Source organism: Muscardinus avellanarius, assembly GCF_963383645.1.
Source record: "Muscardinus avellanarius genome assembly, chromosome: 1".
Classification (NCBI taxonomy): Eukaryota; Metazoa; Chordata; class Mammalia; order Rodentia; family Gliridae; genus Muscardinus; species Muscardinus avellanarius.
In genome coordinates this window covers 110,324,474-110,349,798 of record NC_137786.1, presented here as the reverse complement: position 1 = coordinate 110,349,798, position 25,325 = coordinate 110,324,474, and the positions used below count along the sequence as shown (strand labels likewise).

Sequence of the window (25,325 nt, the reverse complement as noted above, 5' to 3'; positions counted from 1 at the left end):
AATAGAAGCAAAAATAGACAAACAGGACGATATCACATGTTAAAATTTCTTTTTTTCTTTTTCTTTCCCCCGGGTCTGGGGATGGAACCTAGGGGCATTTGACCCCCAGGGCCTCACTAAGTAGCTGAGGCTGTCCGTGAACTGCGATCCTCCAGACTCAGCCTCCCGAATGCTGAGATTACAAGATTACAAGCGTGTGCCACCACGCCTGGCTAGATGTTAAAATTTCTGTGTAGCCAGGTGTGGTGGTGCATGCTTATGATCCCCGTGCTTGGGAGGCTGAGACAGGAGGATCACACAGGTTCCAAGCCAGCCTCAGCTATTTAGTGAGGATCTCAGCAACTTAGTGAGACCTTGTTTCCAAATAAAGTATAAAATGGGTCTGGGAGTATAGCCCCAAGGTAGAAAAGCACCACAAAAATAAGTAAGTAAATAAATAAAATTTCTGTGTGACACACAGTCAATATAGTAAAAAGGCTAGAAAGCTGAGCGTGGTGGTGCATGCTTGTAATTTCAGTACTTGGGAGGCTAAGAAAGAAGGATCACAGGTTAGTGACCAGCCTCAGCTACTTAGTGAGGCCCTCTGCAACTTAGTGATAGCAAAATAAAAACTAAAAAATAGGGCTGGGGTACAGCTCAGAGGTAGAATGCCCCTGGGTTCAATTCCCACTACCACAAAAAAAGAAAATACAAGAAAAGAAAAAAAAAGGGCATGGAAGGGGAGAAAATATTTGCAAATCATATATCAGATATAAATTATAAATAATTATGATATGTGAAGAACTACAACTAACCCAATAAATAAGCAGCCAGGTATGGTGGTACTACCAGTACTTGGGAGGTTGAGACAGGAGGAGCATAGGTTCATGGCCAGCGCCAGTTACTTAGTAAGACCCTGTTCCAAAATAAAGAATAAGCTCAGTATGGTGGCCCATGTTTATTCCAGCAGTTGGGAGGCTGAGACAGGAGGATCACAAGAGTCGAGGACAGCCTCAACAAGTAGTAAGACTTTCATCAATGTAGCAAGACCCTGTTTCAAAACAAAAATAAAATAGGGCTGGGGATATAAGTCAGAGGTAGAATGCCCCTGGTTCAATCCCTAGCACCACAAAAAAGAAACAAAAATAAAAAATTAAAATAAAGAATAAAAAATAGGGCTGTGGGTATAGCTTGGACGTAGAATGCCGCTGGATTCATTCCCTAGTACTGCAAAAATAAATAAATAAAAGGCGAGTGACTATATAATCAAGGAATCCCACTTCTGAGTATATATCCAAAAGAACTGAAAATCTGCACACCCATATTAACCGTAGCATTATTTGCAACAGCCAAGATGTAGAATCAAATGAAATGTCCATTAGCCAATGACTCGGTAAGAAAGTAATGTATATATATCATTAAAATTATATGCAACATTAAAGGGAAGGGGGCTAGGAGTTTAGCTCAGGGGGTAGAACACAAGATTATTAGTATGCATGTAGCAACTGATTTAATACTTAGTACTTAGCATGGTGATGCACACTTGTAATCCCAGCATTTGGGAGGCTGAGACAGGAGGATCAAGGTTCGCAGACAGCCTCAGCTATGTCATCAGTCCCTTTACTCTGTTTCAATGTAAAGAATAGAAAATAGGGCTGGGGGTGTAGCTTGGAAAATGTCTCTGGCATCCCCAGTACCACAAACACACACACACACACACACACACAATTAGTACTTTGTTTTGTTTTGTTTGTTGTACTGGAGATTGAACCCAGGAGCATTCCATCTCTGAGCTTTATGTCCAGCCCTAATTTTTCTTTATTTTTGACAGAGGGCCTCACTGAGTAGCTAAGGAGGGCCACAAACCTGTGAACCTCCTGTCTTCAGCCTCACAAGTACTGAGACTACAAGCATGGGCCATGACCAGCTAGCTCTCTGTCTCTTCTCTTTCTCTTTTCTGTGGTACTAGAGATTGAACTCAGGCATTCCATCTTTAAGGTACACCCCAACCCAGTATTTTTTTTTTTTTTTTTGCAAAAATTGCTGAGGCTAGCCACAAACATGCAATTCTCCAGTCTCAGCTTTTCAAGTACTAGGACTATAGGCATATGCTCCTCAACACTACGATATATATATATTTTTTTGGGGGGGGGGGGTGACTGGGGGTGGAACCCAGAGGCTTTCTACCTCTGGGCTATACTCCAAGACCTATTTTATATTTTATTTGGAAACAGGGTCTCACTAAGTTGCTGAGAGCCTCACTAAGCAGCTGAGGCTAGCTTCGAACCTGTGCGATCCTCCTGTCTCAGCCTTCCAAGAGCGGGAATTACAAATGTGCGCCACCATGCCCGGCTAACACTACTATATTTAAAAAAAAAAAAACAAAGAAAGGCTGGGAACAGTAAAGCTCTTGGCTACCATGCATAAGTCCCTTGGATTCAGACAGACAGAGAAACCTTGTCCTATGCTACAACAAGGATAAACCTTTCCTCTAACCCCACTACCTCAGAGGTTGGAACAGGAGAATCAAAGGTTCTAGGCAGCCCAGGCCACTAGAAGAGACCCTGTCTCACGATTATGTTGTTTTATGCCAGGCGTGGTGGCGCACGCTTGTAATCCCCGCGCTTGGGAGGCAGAGACAGGAGGATCGCGCAGGTTTGAAGCCGGCCATGCGCGCTGGCTTAGGAGACCCTGTTTCCAAATAAAAATGTAAAAATAGGTCTGGGAGTGTAGCCCGGAGGTAGAAGGGCTTCCAGGAGCCCCAGTACCACCAAAAAAAAAAAAAAAAAAAAAATTATGTTGTTTTTTACTTTTTTTTTGGTCTCAAAGTTTAAAAAAAAGGGAGCTAGACACAATGGAGAACACACGAGGGAGGCTCAGACAGGAAGATTGTGGAAGATTGCTGATTTGCAGCCAGCTTTGCCAAAGCCTTCCACAATTTGGTGAGACTCTGTTTTCAAATAAAAAGTAAAATTGGGTTGGTAGTGTAGCTTGGAGGTAGAAAGCCTCTGGGTTTAATCACCAGTACCACCAAAGGAAAAGGGGACAAGGATATAACTCAGTAGCAGAGAGTGCCCATTGGTTCTATCCTCAGCACATAAAAATAAATGAATGAATGAAATTGTAGGAAATGGGTAATAAGAGCAAAAGTATTTGAAACTTATTAGAAGGGGAAAGCCAAAAACAAAAAAAGCTTTTGGTAAAAGCCTCTGGAAATATATAGAAATGTGATCTCTGATTTTCACAGCCTTCTACATAGTCCTCTCTTTTTCAAGTTATAATCATTCCCCTTCCAGTTTACAATTCATATTTCCATTACAACAGACTAACTTAATGAAGGGCAACATTAAAAGTACTTTCTCAACCCCTTTCAGATAAGACCAAAGTCCTTACCTGGTTCAGAAAGCTCAGCCTGTGGTGTCAAACTGGGGATTACTGGCTCCTTTTCCATATCCTCCATGCTGGCAGTGGATTTATCACAACCATTCAATGAAGGCCCAAGTCCATCTAAATGGCTAGAAAGATTTGTATCTGCTGGCGAGTCCAGTATGCTTGTAGAAGGAGGAGTTCTATGCTCTGGAAAATCATCCTGTCCCTTTTGTACAGGGTTACCAGAAAGCAAGACCCCAAAGGCACCCTCAGAGTTTTCTTTCTCCTTAAACCTGTTAGTGCGCTTTCCAAGTTTTGTGCGCCTTTGGTTTAAACGCTGCCACCGCTTTTTAGGCACCACTGGATTCACCTCACTGGGTTCATCATTCTCACTATTCATTTCACAGTCCAGCTCTGGGCCTTTTCTGTTCTCAAAAGAGGGTACTTTTTCAGGAATTTTATCAGGGTCAGACTGTTTAAATTTGTTATCAAAATGCACATTGGAAAAGTGAGCTTCTTCACTAGTTAAATGGTCCATTAACTCAAGAGGTTCTTCTTTTTTGGGATCTTCAGCCCCACCACTTGATGGGCCATTCACGGAGACTTGACTTTCTTTGTCTCCCTGCACTGTAGTCTCAAGAGTCAAAGCTGGAAGCCTGTTGAGTTTTCTCTTGCGCTCTGTCTTTAAGGCTTTGCAGTTAACTGTGTTCTTTGCCACCTGGGCTGAAAGAGCTTCTCGCAATTTAGATGATGGCTTTGACTTCCCACAGGTGCGCCTAGTAACACAATTTGAACGACTTTTGCCAGAAGAAGGGAGGTCCTTTCTTTCAGAGACTAAGCCAGGTAGAGAAGCAGGTAACTCCCCAGATGGTACAGAGTCACCTCCACTAGACTTAGGATGGGCTATGTCCTGAGTACCATCTCCATTTTTTTCTGAGTTGTGGGTGGAGCCTCCTGAAACCAAAACCTTAGGTGTTGCTACTAGACTACTGGTAGAACAGTCCCCACGAACAGGACTTCGATATGAAACCAGGTTTTGAGCAGTCATCAACCGCTGCTCTTTGGTCTTACTATCATGCATATCTTTCAACATCATTAGCAATGTACTAAATTTGTAGTCTGGTTCAATAGGTATATGATTCTGACTAGAAGAAGAAGAAAAAAGTAATGGTTTTGATGGCTTTGATGTTCCCGAATCACTGACATCATCACCTAAGGATCTATAAGAGAGTTCCTTCAATTCTGATAAAACGTGTTTCACCACTGCTGTTTCTATGTCATTTGAATCCCTGGTTTTCTCATGCATATTGTTCAGTAGTTTTAGCCCATCCACTTTTCCACTTTTAGAAATGCTGGCCAAAGGAGAGCCTTTTGTATCAGAAGAGCAGCATTTCAAACTGTAGTCCTCATTTGTAACTTGAGGTTCCACCGTAACTGGATTCTCTTTATGTTTGCACTTTATACTTCTGAACTTAGACTGTTTGCTTTTCAATTGTAATAGGGATTGACTTGTAGTCCCACTCTTTATTACTGAGTTCTCACTAGGAATGCTTGATGGTGTGTTGAACTTTGAGGGGAGACCATCATTTCTAAAATCTGATTGGGGTTTGTGGGCAAGAGTGGACACCTTAAGATCAGAGAGATTAGCCTGAGGTGTTTCAGTTCCAGACTCCACTGACTTAGTACATTCTACTAAGTGGTCTGTATGTGAGTTAATAATAAGGGACTTTTGTTTTGCTCTTACCCTAGTATTTGTGGCAGGATACCTAGAGTACTTTATCTTTTCATTTTTCTGCAGAGGTAACATATTTTCTGTTTTATCAAAAGCATCTGTAATGTCAAGCACACTGTTATCAGACTCTGAGCTGTGTTCCATGGGATCCAGATCACTACTTCCATCATCAGAAGTGGTACAGATACTAATGGAATCACTTCGCTTTTCCTCATCACCAGTTCCAATATAGCAGAGCTGTACTTTTGAATTGCATACCATGCCTCGCTGAAGTTTCTTTTTCTCGGCAGAATGTTTAGAGATCAAGGCACCCTCAGACAAGCCCAATAAAGAATCACAATTAGTCTCAAATTCTTTCTTTGTAGTATTTTTTCCACATGAAGAAAACAGGAAATTTCCTGGGGCAGTGCTAGGCCCTGTGAGGCTGTTTGCTATCCTGGAAAGTTCATTAGAAGCCTGATTATCAGATACATCCACAGAAGTAAAGTTTAGGCCAAGGTTCTCAGGAATTTTTCCCCTCCGTTCTTCCTTGAGTCCTTCAAATTGCATGACACCCTTTTTCACACTAGTCCTTCTTGAGTTATCAGAGCTTTTTCTGGCTCGAGACTTAGCACAGGGCTTTTCCTTCTCATCTGCAGAATGCTCAGAATCAAAAGCCAGAGATTTCAAACAGCCATTAAGCAGCAGGTCATGTTCTGAATCAGGATCATTTGTACAGTCCTCAAATGGCATATCCTCCTCACTGTCCAACTTGATTGAACCGGTAACACGTTTTTGGTTCTTTGACCCTTTAGGAACATCATACTGTTCAGCAAGACCAACACTGGCTTCCCATTTACTCAAAATTTTCTGAGGAACCTAAAATTTAAAGGACAAAAAGAATATCATTTATAGGAAAATTTTGAGTGAGAACAAAAACATAAATACCTTTGAAATCAGAAGCATTTTCAAAACTTGAACTTATTCAAGGCCTTTTTACAGGACTCGCCAGATAGTTACTAGCACCTGAGCTCTTCCAGTGCTTACCTAATAGGGATTCCCCAATAATACTGCCAATCTATCATTACTGGATTGATCTCATAAATCTTCCACCCCACCTGAACTTACCAGCACAAAGGAGTGAACCATAACTTAGAATCGTTTATAACTATTCTGGTTACATTTCATCAGGTTCATTATTCTGGTAATGGTCCATAACTTAGAATGATTCTTAACTATTCATAACTAAAACTGATTAACTTTACATTTCTAAATTAAGTAATAGATCCTCTTCCTTCCACTTCATCCTATGTATCTTAAAATGAGGATTTTTTTTTTTTTTTCTGGTACTAGGGATGGGATCCAAGGGGCATTCTACCTCCAAGCCACACAACCCCAGCCCTATTTTTTATTCTTTATTTTGAAACAGGGTCTGAGCTGCAAAGAGCCTCACTAAGTAGTAGCTGAGGCTGTCCTCAAAACACAATCCTATGGTCTCAGGCTCCCAAATGCTGGGATTACAAGCGTGTGCCACCATGCTGGACTGCCTTTTTATTGTTTTGAAATAGGGTCTCACTGAGTAGCGAAGGACCTTGCTAAGTAGCTGAGGGTGTCTGCAATCCTCTGCAATCCTCTGGTCTCAGCCTCAGAAATGCTAGGATTACAAACATGCACCACCACGCCCAGCTCAAGAATTTATTTTTATTCCTAACTTATAAAGGGCTTGCAAATACCCAGGAGAATTTTTAAAAAACAAAAGGTTAAAAGGAAATTAATATGGAAAAAAATAGATAAGGATCTGCCCTCTAAGGGTCTTAATTTTTTGGTATGTGTGTGGCAGTGCTGGGAATCAAACTGGGGCCTTCTGCATTCTTGGCAAGTGCTGTACCACTGGGCTATATCCCCAGTCTGGGACATGAAATTTGAAATTCTAGTTATCACTAGAAAAGCTAGCTAAACAAGAGGCTCTATTATACATGTTACATATAACCTGCATTATAACTAAGTTATCACTGAGACATAAGTAGTTGAGAGACACCCTGGATATAACAAATTATACAAGTTATTTTCAAGATTCCTCACAGCCTGAGACATTGAGACTCTGAGAAATACACTTACTTTTTCAGAATCTTATATCCTTCAGTGGCTCCATACTGCATGTACTAGTCAATGTTCAACCCTATTGTTTATTAGCCTTCACAAATACCTTTAATACTTCTGAAGAAGATGTGCTGCATAGCATGCAAAACCTAGTCAGCTCAGCTGGGTGTCCTGGAACACACCTGTAATCCCAGTACATGGGAGGCAGAAGACAGGAGAATCACAGGTTCATGGCTAGCATCAACAATTAAGTGAGGCCCTCTGCATTTTGTGGGACCCTATTTCAAAATAAAAACTAAGTTGGCCGTGCTGGTTTGAGAGGCTGAGACAGAAGGATTGCAAATTCACAGCCAGCCTCAACTACTTAGTGAGAATCTCTGCAATTTAGTGAGACCTTATTTCATAAAAAAAAGAATAAAAAATAGGGTTGGGGTGTAACTTGGAGGTAGACTGTCCCTAGGTTCAATTCTCAGTACTGCAAAAAAATAAAATAAATAAAAATAAAAACTAAAATAGAGCTGAAGATGTCTCTCAGAGACAGAATGTTTCTGGGTTCTATCTTTAGTAAAACACATACAAAAACAAAGTCATTATAGAAAATATAAACAGGATAGCCATCTCTTATAAAGTAAAAAACCATCTATTTGCTTTTATATACAAGCACACATTTACTAGTGCTAATGTTTATGACCCAGCATGAAGGAATTTTTCAGAAAGGGAAAGTCCTAGTGAACTCTTCTGATAAAAAAAATATAATAAATCTAGCTATGTGTGGTTGTACACACTTGTAATCCCAGCATTTAGGAGGTTGAGACAGGAGGATAGTGGTTCAAGGACAGCCTCAGCTACCACTTAGTGAGACCCTTTGGGACTCAGTGAGACCCTGTTTCAAAATAAAAAATTAGAAGTAGGGCTGAGTAGAATGTTGCTGGGTTCCATCTCCAGTACTGTAAGAATAAAAATAAAATATGATAAATCTAGATAAAGACAACATAAAAGCTGAGATATAGCCGGGCAGGATGGTGCATGCTTATAATCCTAGCATTTGGAAGGCGGAGACAAGAGGATCTGGTTTGCAGCCAGCCTCATCTACTTATGAGGCTCTTTGCAACTCAGTGAGACCCTGGTTTAAAATAAAGACTAAAAATAGGGCTGGGGGTGTAGCTCAGAGGTAAAATGCCCCTGGATTATTCCATCCCCCAGTACGAGAGAGGAAAGGAAAAAAAAAGACTGAGATACCTCCCCACCATCAACCACACAAAATAGTATAAGATATTCCATCTTAACAAAATATACTGTTTATAGAATACCAATCTTATGACATACCAAGTATTTTAAACACATTTCTTTTTTTCCTTTGTAATACTGGTGATAGAACCCAGGGGCATCTACTGCCAAGTTATACCCCCAGCCCTTTTTTTTTCTTAACTCTTCATTTTGAAACAGGGTCTAACTAAGCTGTGGAGGACCTCACTAAGTAGCTGAAACTGGCCAAGAACCTGCAATCTTCCTGCCTCCGCTCTCAAGTAACTGAGATTAAAAGCGTGCCCCCAACTAGGCGTGGTGGTGAATCACTTGTAATCCCAGCATTTGGAAGGCTGAGACCAGAGGATCGGAGGATCGTGGTTCACAGACAGCCTTAGCTACTTATGCCCTTCGCAACTCAGTGAGACCCTGTTTCAAAGTAAAGAATAAAAAATTGGGCAGTGGGTGTAGCTCGGAGGCCAAATGCCTCTGGGTTCCATCCCCAGACCCGCAAAAATTAAATAAATAAATAAAATAAATAAATAAATGAAAGCACGCTCCTGCCGGGCATGGTAACACACACTTGTAATCCCAGCATTCAGGAGGCAGAGACCAGAGGAACATAGTTCACAGACAGTCTCAGCTACTTAGTGAGGCTCCTTGCAACTCAGTAAGACCCTGTTTTCAAAACTAAGAATAAAAAATTAGGGCTGGGGGTATCACTCAGAGGTAGAATGTCACTGGGTTTCATCCCCAGTACTGCAAAAATAAATAGATAAAAAGCATGCTCCACTTAAACATATTTCTAATCATCAGAAAAGGTTCTACGAGGTCCATATTATTATACTAATTTTAAGGATATAAACACAGGGAGGCATGGTGGCACACTCAAATAATGGAAGCTGAGACAAGAAGATCGTGGATTCAAAGCAAGCCTTGGCAACTTGGTGAGGCTCTCAAAAACCTAGTGACATAAAATTGGCTACAGGTGTAAAAAAAAAAAGATGAAAGAAAACACCAAATCTCAGAAAATGTAAGTCATAAATGAAAACTAGCTTTATATTATGCTATTTATAGTATAAAAATTTCAAAAAAAAAAATATATATATATATATAAAACCGGGCGTGGTAGCGCACGCTTGTAATCTCAGCATTCGGAACTGAAAATATTTTTTAAATAATCTGGCTATTTAAAAAATTTAAATAGGGTTCTAGGATAAGAAATAATCCCTAGTACAAGAAAAAAAGAAAAAAAGAGAAAGCAAGCAAGAAAGCTGAACTCATTTTTCAAAAAACAACTAAGTATACAGTCAGGCATGGTGGCTCATGCTTGTAATCCCAGCACCTGGGAAGCTGAGACAAGAGGACTGCACAAGTTCAAAACTAGTTTTAACTACTTACTGAGGCCCTCTGCAACTTAGTAAAACCCTGTTTCCAAATAAAGTATAAAATATGTCTGGGAGTTTAGCCAGGAGGTAGAAAAGGCCCTGGGTTCCACACCCCCCCTACCACCAAAACAAACAAACAAACAAACAAACAAACAGAAACAGTATAAATATTTCAAAAGCTAGCCTCAGCAGGGCTTGGTGACACACACTTGTAATCCCAATATGAGACAGGAGGATCACAATTCATGGCCAGCTTCAGCAACAGAGTGAAACTTAGTAAGAGACCCTCTGCAACTTAGTGAGACCCTGCTTCAAAATGAAAAATAAAATAAAGCTGGAGTTGTAGTTCAGAGGTAGAATGCCCGTGGGTTCAATCTCCAGTGCCGCAAAAAAGAAGAAAAAAAGCTAGGCCCGACAACACATCACTGCAAAAAACACTGCTTCCTAGCTATTTTCTCACAGATGCCCAATTATCAAAGGAAACAACTAACTTTCCTTCCTTCCTCCCTTCCTTCCTTCCTTCCTTTCTGTGGTTCTGCTTGACCTCCAAGCTAAACCCCTGTCCTATTTTTTTGGTGGTACTGGGGTTCCTGGAAGCCCTACTACCTCTGGGCTACACTCCCAGACCTATTTTATATTTTTATTTGGAAACAGGGTCTCTTAAGCCAACAAAGATGGCTTCGAACCAACATCATCCTCCTGTCTCCGCCTCCCAAACAAGCGTGCACCACCACGCCCAGTAACCCCCTGCCCTATTTTTTATTCTTTATTTTGAAACAGGTTCTCATTAAGTTTCAGAGGGCTTCACTAAATAGCTGAGGCTGTCCACAAACTGCGATCCTCCAGTCTCAGCCTCCCAAATGCTGGGATTATAAGCGTGCGCCACCACGCCTGGCGGAAACAACTTATGTTTCAAAAATATAATGTTCATTCTCTTCCTCTCTACTGACCTTTACAAGCACATACTTTTAAAACAGGCACCACTTTTGATTTTGTTTTTTACCTTATGCCTATATCCTTTTTCTTTCTGCTTCCCTCTTTTCCTAAGGACAGGTAGTTCTTCAAATTGATGTCTGCCTTCAAACATGACGATTGCTTTTCCAGCCACCCAGGCTCTTTCAGAAGGGTCTCCAAAAGCCTCCACATAATACTCCCGATAGGGCCTCCGGTTGGCAACTAGATAAGGATAAAAACTAGTGTCATTACTTCAAAGACATGACTATTCATCATCTAGAAATACCTCAAGCCTACAATAAAAAACGCTGCTGGTTACAAATAATCAGCATGGTAAAATATCCAGAGAACTAGACAAGTTGGAATAGATCACCTAGAAAGAAATTTTTAAATATTCAATTTATATGGCAAGACAATGCTTTAAGAGAAAAAATGGTTTAGTCTGGGGACATAATATATATGCAAAAGAGTGATGGACAGGCACAAAAGAGTGAAGGATTATGCCTATAATCCCAGCTATTCAAGAGGATCTCAACTTGGAGGCCAACCTTAGCAAATATATCTCAAAATAAAAAGTGTAACAGATAAGCAGAGCATGATAGCACATGCCTATAATCCTAGAAAATGGGAGGCTTAAGACAGCACAATTACAGGAGATCGAGACCAGCCTCAGAAACTTCGGGAGACTCTCAGCAACCTAGTGAGACCCTGTTTCAAAAATAAAGGAAGGGGGGTGCTGGGATGTAGCTCAGGTTTCTTGGTTCAAATCCCAGTACCACCAAACGATTAAAAAAAAAGAGAGAGAGAAGAGAGAGAGAGAGAGAGAGAGAGAGAGAGAGAGAGAGAGAGAGAGAGAGAGAGAGAGAGAAGAAAAGGTTAAAGCATGAGCATCAGATGTAGCTCTGTGGTAAAAATGATCTGGGTTCAGCCATCAGTACCATATTAAAAAAGAGAAACTAACTGGCTAAGCGCAGAGCAAACTAAGAGAGAAGGCAATTAAGGTCTTATCATCATCATTTATGAAGTCCTATAGAGACACTGGGCATGATGACACATGTTTGTAATCCCAGTACTTGAGAGGCTGAAACAGGAGGATGGCAAGTTCAAATCCAGCCTCAGCTACATAATGAGGCCCCAAGCAGCTTACTGAACCCATTTCCAAATAAAATAAAAATAGAACGGGATGTGGTTCTATTTAGACCCTTTGCAACTCAATAAAACCCTTTTTTCAAAAAAAAGAATAAAAAATAGGGGTGGGAGCGTCGCTTGGCAGTAGAATGCACCTGGGTTACATTTCTAGTACCACAAAAAAAAAAAAAGAAAAGAAAAGAAAAGAAAAGAAAGAAAAGAAATAAATAAGCAAAATAAAAAAGTTTTAGAGTACAGCCCAGAGGTAAAGGGCCCCTAGGTTCCATTCCCAGTACCACATGCAATAAACTACAGAGATCCAGGCAAAGTATTGCACAAGTATAATCCCAATAATCACAAGTGTATCACCACACGGGGCTACAAGAAAAAAAATTCTTTTCAGGACTGGAGATGGATCTCAGGATCATTTTACCTCTGAGCTATACCCTCAGCACTATTTTTATTTTGAAACAGAATCTCACTGAGTTGCAAAGGGCCTCACTAAGTAGCTGAAGCTGTGTTCAAACCAAGATCCTCCTATCTCAGCCTCCCAAATGCTGGGATTACAAGTGCGTGCCACCATGCCCAGCAAGAAGTAGTTTATAAAAACTAAAAAAAAAAAACAAGTGGGGCATGGTGACCCACGCTTGTAATCCCAGTATTTGGGAGACTGAGGCAGGAGGTAACAGGTTCTCCTCCATCCTCAGCTACATAATGAGGCCCTCCCCAATTCAATGAAACTCTGTTTCAAAATAAAAAATATAAATAGGGCTGAGGGTGGAGCTCAGAGGTAGAATGACCCTGAGTTCAATCCCCAATTTTGCAAGAAATTAATTAATTAATTAATTAGGAATTGGGGTGTAGCTCAAAAGTAGAATGCCCCTAGGTTCAACAGCAATATCATAAAAAAATTGTTTTTAGTCTATAGCAAAATGATTTCCAGGATTCAACCACCAGTAAATATAAAATAAATAAAAAAAGGAAAATCCAGAGCTGGGTATACATTTCAGTGGGGCAGCAACTGTCTAGTATGCAGGAGGCCCTTGATTTAATCCTCAGAATAACACAAAATATTTCATTTCCAACCTGAAAATTTCTATCACACAACCTATCAAAATTTGTAGTAAAAGCCAGGCAAGCCGGGCGTGGTGGCGCACACTTGTAATCCCCACGCTTGGGAGGCGGAGACAGGAGGGTCGCAGGTTCGAAGCCAGCCTTGCTGGCTTAAAAGACCCTGTTCCCAAATAAAAATATAAAATAGGTCTGTGACTGTAACCGGGAGGTAGAAGGGTTTCAAGAAACCCCAGTACCACAAAAAAAAAAAAAGCCAGGCAAAGTGGCATATGCTTGTAATACCACTACTTGGAGGCTGAAACAAGAGGATCAAAAGTTCCAGATTGGGTCCAGCAACTTAGTGAGACCCTGTTTCAAAATTTTTAAATTGTCAGCTGGGCGTGGTGGTGCACACTTGTAATCCCAGCAATTGGGAGGCTGAGACCAGAGGATCATGGTTCACTGACAGCCTCAGCTACTTAGTGAGGCCCACCGCAACTTAGTGAGACCGTTTCAAAATAAAGAATAAAAAATAGTGCAGGGGGTGTAGCTCAGAGGTCGAATGCCTCTGGTTCCATCTCCAGACCCGCAAAAAAATAAATAAAAATAAAAATTGTTTAAAAATAGGCAGAGGTAGAATGCCCCTGGTTTCGATTTCCAGCACCAAAAACAAAAACAAACATAAAATATTTAGCATAAAAAATATATCAGAAAATACAAGGTCACATAAAATTTTACCTCTTATACTCCCTTTCTCAGGAAACTACCCAAGGATTTGCTCTACCTTCAAAATGAGTGAGTAGGGAGGCAGAGAAGCATGATAAAAGGCTCAATGCCAGCCTTAGAAACCTAATAAAGACTGTTTCAAAATTAAAAAAAAAAAAAATTGTGCGGGGCGTACAACTAAAAGGTAGAATATCCTTCCTGATTTTAATCCTCAGTACCAAATAAAAAGAAAAATGAGTAAACCCAAAACAAGAAACATTAAGAATCTATTTTTTTTTTTGTACTGGGGATTAAACTCAAGGAATTCTATCCCCAAGCTACAACCCCATCCTTTTTTATTTTTACTTTACAATAAGAATAAGGTCACACTATGTTCCAGAGTCTCATTTCAAACCTGTGATCCTCTTATGTCAGGATCCCAATTACTGGGATTACAGGTGCATGCCACAACACCTGGCTGGCAACAGAATCAATCTTTTGTTCATTTATTTTATGTGTATGTGTGTGGTACTGGAGATTGAACCTAGGGGGATTCTACCTCCGAGTTATACCTACAGACCTATTTTTAACTCTTTATTTTGAAACAGGGTCTCACTAAGTTGCAGAGTGTCCCACTAGGTAGCTGAGATTTTTAAGAAGCCAGGCAGCCAGGCAGCTGGGCTTGGTGATGCTTGTAATCCCAGCATTTGGGAGGCTGAGACAAGAGGATCGTGGCTTGTGGACAGCTTCAGCTACTTAGTGAAGCCCTTTGCAACTCAATGAGACCCTGTTTTAAAATAAAGAATAAAAAATAGGGTTGGGGGTATAGCTTAAAGGTAGAATGCCCCTGGTTTGCACCCCCAGTACCACACACACACACACACAAAAAAAAAAAAAAAACCGGGTGTGGTGGTTTCTTATTCTCTAAGGTGAGACAACTCAAGATGATAAATTGCCAAATTACCAGGTGCATTCTGATTTACTAAATACATACAATACTAAGAACGCTACCTTTTCCTCCTCCCCCCCCACACACACGCAGAGACACTACATACATTCACAAACACAAAGAATTATAGAAGGAAGAAACAGCTATGAATCTAGACATGGTAGCACATGCTTTTAATGTACATGAGAGGCTGAGACTAGAAGATTGCAGATTCAAGGACAGCCTCAGCAAGTAATAAGACCTAGTAAGACCCTGTTTTAAAATAAGAATAAAAAAGGAATGAAGTATAGCTGAGAGGTAGAATGGCCCTGAAGTCAACCCACAAAACCACAAAATAAAGAGAAAAAAAACTTGTGAAGGCAAAAAACAAAGGAATACTTTAGCGCTTAACTATATACTTTTAAAATAGCAATGGACACACTGAATTCTTAGCTCAAACTATAAGATAGGAGAGTGACAGAATTGAGTGGGAGGTGAACCTTGATGGAAGGATGAAAAATGACCACACACAATTCCTAATGTGAAAAGCAAGAATATCTAAAGGAATGTAATTCTGAGATTCAGAAATCAAAAGATCCAACTAAAAGAGTTGACCATGAGTTGGTGAAAAGATACAATGATAGCTAGATATTTTTCTAAGACTTATAGAATCAACCACTTACAATTTTAAATTATAGACATTGTACCAAGACATGGTGGTATACATATATAATCCCAGTACTTGGGAGGCTGAGAGCAAAAATGCAGGTTTAAGGTCATCCTCAGAAACATAGCAAGTCTGTGTTTCAAAAACTAAAAGGACAGAGTTTAACTGAGAAGTAGAATACTCCTGGGTTCAACCCTGGTACTAAATAAACAAAATATAAACACTGTATCTGACCAAAATGATGTGGAGGAACCAGGTATGGTGGCACATGCTTGTAATCCCAGCTTTTGGAGGCTGAGATAGGAGAATCATGGTTCATGGACAGCCTCAGCTAGTTATTGAGCCCCTCTGAAACTCAGTAAGACCCTGTTTCAAAATAAAGAATAAGAGCTGGGTGTGGTAGCACACACTTGTAATAGCAGTATTTAGGAGGCTCATGGTTTGAGGACAGCCTCAGCTAATACTCAGTGAGGCCCTTAGTGAGACCCTGTTTCAAAATAAAGAATAAAAAATAGGGCTGGGGTGGGGATGTAGCTTGGAGATAGAATGCCCCTAGGTTCCATCCCCAGTACCGCAAAAAAAAAAAAAAAAAAAAAAAGGCTGGAGATGTAGCTTGGAGGTAGAATGCTCCTGTGGTTCTATCCCAAATACCACACATACACACAGAATGATGTAGAGGATTATGCCAGAGAAGGGTGTGTTTGTGCAGTGATGGAAAACTTGCCTAGCATTCAACAGACTCTGGGTTGGAATCCCAGCAATGAGAAAAAGAGGGGAAGGAAATAAGTTTTGGCTTGAGACAGTAGTACCCACCTGCAATCCCAGCTACTCTACAGGATGAGACAGAAAGAACAAGTTCAAAGACAGCATGGCAACTTAACAAGGCCTTGTCTGGGAATAAAAAAGCTGGGATAAAGCTGGGCCGAGTGTGGTGGTACACTCTTGTAATCCCAGCATTCATTCAGGAGGCTGAGACGGGAGGATTGCGGTTCACAGACAGTTTCAGCTACTTAGGCCCTCCGTAACTTAGTGAGACCCTGTTTCAAAAATAAAAAAATAGCCAGGCATGGTGGCGCACCCTTGTAATCCCTGTGCTTGGGAGGCAGAAACAGGATTGCGCAGGTTTGAAGCCAGCCACGCGCACTGGCTTAGGAGACCCTGTTTCCAAATAAAAATATAAAATAGGTCTGGGAGTGTAGCCCGGAGGTTGAAGGGCTTCCAGGAACCCCAGTACCACCAAAATAAATAAATAAATAAATAAATAAATAAATAAATAAATAAATAATAGGGCAGAGGGTATAGCTCGGAGATCAAATGCCCCTGGGTTCCATCCCCAAACCCGCAAAAAAAAAAAAAAAAGAGCTGGGGATAGAATTCAGTGGTTAAGTAGATTCAATCTCCATCAACACACACACACACACACACACACACACACACACACACACACAAGTATTTGCCACAAATAAGAATATAAACAGATTCATTTAATTTTTACATTGTTATCAATCAATAGTTGGTATGAAACAGATTAATGTTTATGTCTTTAATATTCATTTGATTATTATTCAGCTTTTCTGTAGATTTAAAACTTTTGAAATGCCCAGTATAGTGGTGCCTATAATCCCAGTTTTGGGAGGCTAAAAAAGGAGGATTGTAGGTTAGAAGCCAGCTAATTAGTAAGGCTCTCAGTAACTTAGTGAAACAGTTTCCAAATAAAAAATAAAACAATGCTGGTGGTATATCTCAAAGGTAGAATGCCCCTGTGTGTTCAATTCTGAGAAGGAAAGAAGGGAGGGGAGGGGAGAACGAAAGCTAGGCTTAGAGGCACATTTCTATAATCCCAGTACTTGAGAGGCTGAGACATGAAGATCTCAGGTTTAGAACAGCCTGGGCAAATTAGTGAGATTCTCAGCAATCAAATATGACCCAGTTTCCATACAAAAATATAAAATAGGACTGACAGGTGTAACTCAGAGGCAGAAAGCTTGTTCAATCCCCACCACCACAGGTAGGGGGGAAAAAAACTGAGAAGTGTCCTGCTGCTCTTCCTCCCATCAAGGCCAAATCCTTAATTAGGTATAAATCCCATCTACCTCTTTCCTTCTCAGAATCACTGTATTATGATCTGACCTTTGATCGCTCCTGTGTTTAGCCTCAGCTAATTGACAGTGATTCTCTTAAACTAACAGCAAGATCACTCCCATTTTTCCCCCTATTCTTTCCTTACAGCGCTGGGAATTAAACCTGAGTCCTTGTACATGCGATGCAAGCACTCTATCACTGAAGTATTATTCCAGGCACTGATCAATCCTTTTTTTTTTTTTTTGCAGTACGGAGGATGGAACTCAGGGACATTCTATCTCAGAGCTACACCTCCAGTCCTGGTTTTTTATTCTTTAGTTTGAAACAGCGTCTCACTGAGTTGCAAAGGGCCTAAGTACTTGAGGCTTTCCCTGAACCGTGATCCTCCTGTCTCAGCCTCCCTAATGCTGGGATTACAAGCGTGTGCCACATATGGGGCTTGGTGGCGCATGCTCGTAATCCCTGTGCTTGGGAGGCTGAGACAGGAGGATCACACAGGTTCGAAGCCAGCCTCAGCTACTTAGTGAGGCTCTCAGCAACTTAGTGAGACACTGTTTCCAAATAAAATATAAAATAAAATAGGTCTGAGAGTACAGCCCAGAGGTAGAAAGCCTCTGAGTCCCACTCCCAGTACCACCCCCCCCCAAAAAAAAAAAGAGAGCGAGAGAGAGAGAGAGAGAGAGAGCGCGCGAGCGAGAGAGAGAGAGAGAGAGCGAGCACACCACCATGCCAGGCTTTATTATTTTATTTTGAAACATGGTCTTGCTGGGTTGCAGAATCTTGCTAGATTGATAAGGCTGTCCTCAAACTTGAGATCCTCCTGTCTCAGGCTTCCAAATGCTAGGACAGCAAGCATGCATCACCGTGCCTGGCTTGACCAATCCCATTTTTAAAACTTCTTCTGGGCTGGGTATGACAACACATTATTAAAATCCTAGTCCTTGGAAAGCTGAGATAGGAGTATCTCAGGTTAGAGGACAGCCAGAGCAACTCACCATGGCCTTCCCCAAATTAGTGAGACCTGGTTTAAAAATAAAAATAAACTTGGGAGCTGGGCATGGTGGTGCACACTTGTAATCCCAGCATTTGGGAGGCTGAGATAGGACTGCGGTTCGTGGCCAGCCTCAGCTACTTAGTGAGGCCCTTTGCTACTCAGTGAGACCCTGTTTCAAAATAAAAAATATAAAATGGGGCTGGGAAGGCGGGTGTGATAGCACACATTTGTAATCCCAGCATTTGGGAGGCTGAGACAGGAGGACCTTGCAGGTTTGAAGCCAGCCTCAGCTACTTAGTGAGGCCCTCTGCAACTCAGTGAGACCCTATTTCAAAACAAAGAAGAAAATATAGGGCTGGGGATATAGCTTGAAGGTAGAATGTCCCTGGGTTACATCCCCGGTATCCCCCCGCAACACACACACACACACACACACACACACACACACACACACACACACACGTATTATATATGGCTGGGGGTGTAACTCGGGAGTAGAATGCCCCTGGGTTCAATCCTCAGCACTACAATCAATACATACATACATACATACATACATACATACATACATAAAATTGGGAGGCTGAGACAGGAAGAACGCAGGTTCCTGGCAAGCCTCAGCAACTTGTGAGGCTTTCTGCAACTTAGTGAGACCTAGTTTCAAAACAAAGAATAAAATTAGGGCTAGGGGTATAGCACAGAGGTAGAATGCTCCTGGGTTAAATCCCCAGTACCACCAAAAAATATAAATAAAAATCAAATTGGGCTGGGGGTATAGCTCAGAGGCAGAATGCCCTTGGGTAAACCCCCACACACCACTCTGAACCTAGTAAAGCTCTCTAGCTGTAGGAACTGACATTGGTATTCCAACAGATGTACATAATGGCAATAGAGGTGATTCCTTCATTAATTCTCATTCTCCCCCTCTCCCATCCTCCCCTAGACCACCTCCCTGGCTCCAAAAGAGTTTCTCCTCCATTATCTGAAGTTCCTCTGGTATCCAGTTAATTCCCTAGCCTCTGCATCTGAGGGGGAAAATGTGAGCCTTCACCTTCGTCACTAGCTAATCTCACGTTAACAAAACTTTTTCCACATGCATCAATTTTCCTAGAAATTAAAACATTTGGTTCTTCTTTATTTTTTTTCTTTTTTTGCGGCACTGGGGATAGAACCCAAGGGCATTCTACCGCCCAGCTACATACTCAGCCTATTTTTTATTCTTTATTTTGAAACAGGGTCTCACTTAGTAGCAAAGGGTCTTATGTAGCTGAGGCTGTCTGCGAACCACAATGCTCCTATCTCAGCCTCCCTAATGCTAGGATTGCAAGCATGCACCACCACACCTGGCCTGGTTCTTCATTACTGAGTAGAATTCCATTGTATGTGCATGCCATAATTTTGTAATCTATTCATCTATTGATGGACACCTAAGTTGGTTTCAAAATTTGGCTACTGTCAATTCTGCTGTGATACACATAGATTTGAATATATTACTAAAATTTTCTGATTTCAATTCCTTTGCAAAAATACCCAGGAGTGATATGACTTTTGTTTTGAAGCAGGTTCTAACTAGGTTGTTGGACCTCTTTGTTAAAATGCTGAGGCTGGTTTCGAGCTTCTGATCCTGCTGTCTCAGCCTTGCCCAAGTACTATGATTACAGGCAGCATGTGTCATCACATCCAGCTGGTGCCTCGTCTCTTTTACAGTACTCTAATTTTCATGAGAGCAGGCAGGATTAATGTTTTGCCCATGAGCATATAACTCTACAAACACATTACACATAACATTTGACAGGTAACATGGACCAAAATATTTTGCATAAGTATCTATACAATTAATAAAAAATCAAGAGTCCCATCAGGACAAGGAAATTAAGAGAAGACTGAAATAATGTTCTTTTCTTCTTTTAAATTAATTATCCGGGTATGATGCTTTTTTTTTTTTTTTTTTTTTTTTGGTGGTACTGGGGTTCCTGGAAGCCCTTCTACCTCCGGGCTACACTCCCAGACCCATTTTTTATATTTTGAAACAGGGAACAGGGTCTCTTAAGCCAGCACGACTGGCTTCGAACCTGCGTGATCCTCCTGTCTCTGCCTCCCAAGCGCAGGGATTACAAGCGTGCACCACCACACCTGGCTTGGCACATGCTTTTAATACCAGCATTTGGGAGGCTAAGACAAGAGGATTGCAGTTCATGGACTGTCTCAGCTACTTAGTGAGGCTCTTTGAAATTCAGTGAGATCCTGATTCAAAATAGAGAATAAAAAATAGGGCTGGAGGCGTAGAACAGAGGTAGAATGTCCCTAGAGGATCAGAGAGTCCAGGTCAGTTGCATGGCAACTTAGGGAAAGCCTGCCTCAATAATAAAATGATATATATAAAAAGAGCTGGGGGTGTCACTCAGTGAGAGAACTTTCCTGTGTCGAATCCACAGTAACACACACACACAAATAAAAATAAAATGGACTGATTTAGCTCAGTTGCTGACTGTCCTCTGGTGCAATCTCCAGTTTAAAAAAAAAAAAGAAAGATTTAAAGGTGCTAATACAGAAAAGTTTCCAGGGGGAAAAAAAGCTACAAAATACAAATACAATGTGCTACTTTGTGTTAAAATTAAAAAGGAAAGGGAGACTGGGGCTTGGTGGCCCATGGTTGTGATCCCCTCCACCCCCCCACCCCGCATGGTTGTAATCCCCGTGCTTGGAAGGCTGGGATGGGAAGATTGCACAGGTTTAAAGCCAGCCTCAGCAACTTAGTGAAGAGGTCTGAGAGATAGCCCAGAGTTAGAAAGGCCCTAGGTTCCACCCCCAGTACCACCAAAAAAAAAAAAAAAAAAAAAAAAGGCCAGGAGTGGGCAGGCTTCTAATCCCAGTACTTGAAAGACTAAGACAATGATCGCAAGTTCAGGACTGGGAGTGTACCTGGAAGGTAGAATGGGGGGCTCTGGGTTCCATCCCCAAGGCTGCAAATTAATAATAATAATAATAATAATAATAATAATAATAATCCGGGCATGGTACCACAGTCTAGTAATACCAGCATTTGGGAGGCTGTTCGCGAACAGCCTCAGCTACTTAATGAGACCCTCTACAACTGATTGAGACCCTGTTTCAAAATAAAGAATAAAAAAAAAAAAAAATAAGGCTGGGGTTGTAGCTTGGAGATAGAATGCCTCTGGGTTCCATCCCCAGTACCACAAAATAATAATAATAATAAAATAAAAAATAGGGCTGGGGATGTAGCTAGGAGGTACAATTCCCCTGGGTTAAATCCCTAGTATTGCAACCAAGAAAAAACAGAAAAAAAAAGGAAAGGAGATGAGATAATATATATGAATTTACATAAACTGTAGAAAGATACATTAATAACACCTAATTACCCTGTTGAAGAGAGAAGAATGTGGCAGATCAGAATGAAGAAGAGTTATTTATTGAATCTCATTAAAACATGGCCTATTCAGAAACTACAATACAAGAGCTGGGCATGGTGAAACACGCTTGTAATCCTAGCATTTGGGAGGCTGAGACAGGAGGATTGCAGTTCATGGCCAGCCTTAGCTACATAGGGAGGTCCTTTGCAACTTAGTGAGACCCTGTTTCAAAAATAAAGAATAAGGCCGGGTATGGTGGCACATGCTTGTAATCCCAGCATTTGGGAGGCTGAGACAGGAGGATCGAGGTTTGCGGACAGCCTCAGCTACTTAATGAGGACCTCCACAACTTAGTGAGACTCTGTTTCAAAATAAAGAATAAAAATACAGCAGGGGGTGTAGCTCTGAGGAGAATGCCCCTGGGTTCCATTCCCAGACCTGACAAAATAAATAAATAAATAAATAAATAAATAAATAAATAAATAAATAAATAAATAAATAAATAAATAAATATGGGAGTGTACCCTGGAGGTAGAAGGCCCCTGGGTTCCATCCCCAGTACCACACACCAGAAAAAAAAAAAAAAAAAAAAAACCTGGATCCAGTAATAATGGTCAATCCCTGTGTTTGGGAGGCTGAGACAGGAAGATCTCATGGGTTCCACCCCCAGTATCACCAAAATAAATAAATAAATAAATAATTAAAAAATAAACAATCAAACTTGATAGAGATTTGAAAACTTAAGTATAAACACACTGAAAATGATTCTGCACAATGTGAATGTAAGTGAATACTCTTAATATTTTTTTGGTCTCAAAAGACTAAATGCATTACTGCTAAAGAAAATGAAAACTGGGTTATACTAAAGGCAAGTGCCAAGTTTAAAATTTCATGCAGTATTTTATCATGTATAATCATCTGCAAGTAGTTACCTTTCATTTTTGAGTGTGTATTAATCAATGGATCAGAACAAATCCTGCAGGGCCACCATGGGCGTCTCTTGAATTTTGCCCAAATAAGATCTCCAACTTCATACTTCAATGGTGTAGACTTTTTCTTGGGTTGACACTTTAGAAAGAAAAAACATGGAATATCAATAAGAATAATCATCTTCCTATTAGCCTTCACAAAAGGCAATACTTAAATAATTCAGGATAAAAACACCCCAACTGAATTTCAAAATAAGTACAACTAAATTGTGTTTCCTTAACTGCTCACAACATATACCTTTACAATAGTAATTTTCAATTCATATTCATTTTACATAATTACAGTCTAAAAACAAAATCAGGCTGTTTTGATTGTTTTTGTGTGTGTGGTATTGGGGGTGGAACCCAGAGGCTTTCTACCTCCGGGCTATACTCCCAGACCTATTTTATATTTTATTTGGAAACAGGGTCTCAGTAAGTTGCTGAGAGCCTCACCAAGTAGCTGAGGCTGACTTTGAACCTGTGTGATCCTCCTGTCTCAGCCTCCCAAGCACAGGGATTACAAGCGTGCACCACCATTCCTGGCTTAGGCTGTTTTGATTTAAAGAACAAAACTGAAATAATAAAATAATCCAAAGAAAATGATATTTTTGCTCTAGTCCATGGATCAGAACATCAGAAGAAAGGAAAAATTGTGCCGGGCGTGGTGGCGCACGCTTGTAATCCCCGCGCTTGGGAGGCGGAGACAGGAGGATCGCGCAGGTTCGAAGCCAGCCGCGCGCTGGCTTAGGAGACCCTGTTTCCAAAATGAAAATGTAAAAATAGGTCTGGGAGTGTAGCCCCGAGGTAGAAGGGCTTCCAGGAACCCCAGTACCACCAAAAAAATAAAAAAATAAAAAAGAAATAAAAAAAAAGAAAGGAAAAATTGTGTCCAGAAATTGTAGTTAATTCTATAGATGATATTCTACATCCTTCTCAAGCACAGATATTACTATTAGCTAATTCACAATAATGTCTCTAATGAAATAATCCTAACAACAATATATAGATTAGGGTTTATAGTTTTGTCAGTGCCACTAACCTGGACTTTTCCCAGGATATGCAAGAAAAGATATTCTGTCCGGGCGTGGTGGCGCACGCTTATAATCCCAGCATTCGGGAGGCTGACACCGGAGGATCGCAGTTTGTGGACAGCCTCAGCTACTTAGTGAGACCCTCTGCAACTCAGTGAGACCCAGTTTCAAAATAAAGAATAAAAAATAGGGCAGAGGGGCTGTATTCATTTTGAGTCGCCCCCCCCATACCATTTTGGCATGGGGCTGTATTTCTATTTTCTGTATTTCTATCTTTTTAATAAACTTCTTCAAATCTTTAAAAAAAAAAAAAAATAGGGCAGAGATTGTAGCTTCGAGGTCGAATGCCCCTGGGTCTCATCCTCAGACCCACACACACACAAAAAAATTCTGAATACTATACCATACAACTCCAATACCATTCATATAGAATACAATAAGAATGAAACTCCTTATATTACCGAATATATCGAAAGCATTTTCCCAAAAAATAATATGCCTAATTGCTCTGATTCCATTCCAGATCTAAATCCATCTTCAGAACCAGATGTGGTAGTGCACTCCAGTAATCCCAGTATTTTGGAGGCTAAGACAGGAGGATTGCAGGTTCAAGGACAGCCTCAGCATAGAGTGAGAATCTCATCAACCTAGCGAAACACTGCCGCCAGATTAAGAATAAAAGGGTTGGGGGTATGGCTCTACTACAGAATGCCTCTGGGTTCAATCCTCAGTTCCAGGAGGATTGGGGGGATGTTCATGCCCCTAATAACTCACAGAGTACAAATCAAATGCCTGAAGACAGTTTTATAGTATTATATAGTACTGAGTATTGACACCAAAGCTTTGCAAATGCTAGGTAAGCACTCTACCACTAAGATATAACTGGAGGCCTTATTATATTTATTTTGAAAGAGTCTCCCTGAATTGTCCAGGCTAGCTTCAAATTAATGATCCTACTTGCTTCAGCCTTGCAAGTAGCTGGGATTCCATGAATATGTCATTAACCCAAGCTCAATTTTGTGTTCATTGGGGGTGAGCTTCCTATTTGGTATACCACAAAAGAGCTAACCACAAGTATGCTGAGGTGTTTCTGGGTGGTCTAAAGAAGTATCTAGGATACTCAGACTAAGAGTAACCTCCTCATAAAGGATATATAAATATTATTATTTCCTCTAAGTGCCAGGTCTTAAAATGGACATCATCCATCAGACTTCATCTTCCACTTAATGTATAAAACAGTATCCACCTGGCACAAATTAAGTGCTCAATAAAGAATATGCTGCATGAATTCATGGAAAGAATTCAAATAAGTGATGATTAATGACCTAACTTAATTATATAAAAGGACTGGGCTGAATCTAATGATATGCAGGCTACCATTCAATGCTTATACTCTGATTTTGGACAGAAGTTACATTTCATGGAGTCCGCATGTAGGCACATGCTTATAATCCCAGTACTAGGGAGGCTCAGACAAGAGGATAGCGGTTTCTGGACAGCCTCAGCTACTTAGTGAGAGGCCCTTTGAAACTCAGTGAGACCGTTTCACTTAGTGAAAAAAAATAAAATAAAAAATAAGCCAGGCGTGGTGATGCATACTTGTAATCCCAGCGTTTGGGAGGCTGAGACAGGAGGATTGCGGTTGATGG

General features: G+C 40.8%; 1 protein-coding gene across 4 annotated transcripts in view; it reads right to left on the bottom strand.

Moving 5' to 3' along the window:
* NSD1 (nuclear receptor binding SET domain protein 1) overlaps nucleotides 1–25,325 on the bottom strand; it is a gene marked incomplete at both ends in the record, with an annotated part of 147,582 nt that overhangs the window by 83,514 nt on the left and 38,743 nt on the right. For all 4 annotated transcript variants that reach the window (XM_080697722.1, XM_080697723.1, XM_080697724.1 and 1 more), the window contains 3 exons: nucleotides 3,373–5,938; nucleotides 10,796–10,968; nucleotides 22,607–22,742. In XM_080697722.1, coding sequence (XP_080553848.1) covers nucleotides 3,373–5,938; nucleotides 10,796–10,968; nucleotides 22,607–22,742 — 2,875 coding nt within the window. The remainder of the gene's footprint in view (nucleotides 1–3,372; nucleotides 5,939–10,795; nucleotides 10,969–22,606; nucleotides 22,743–25,325) is intronic.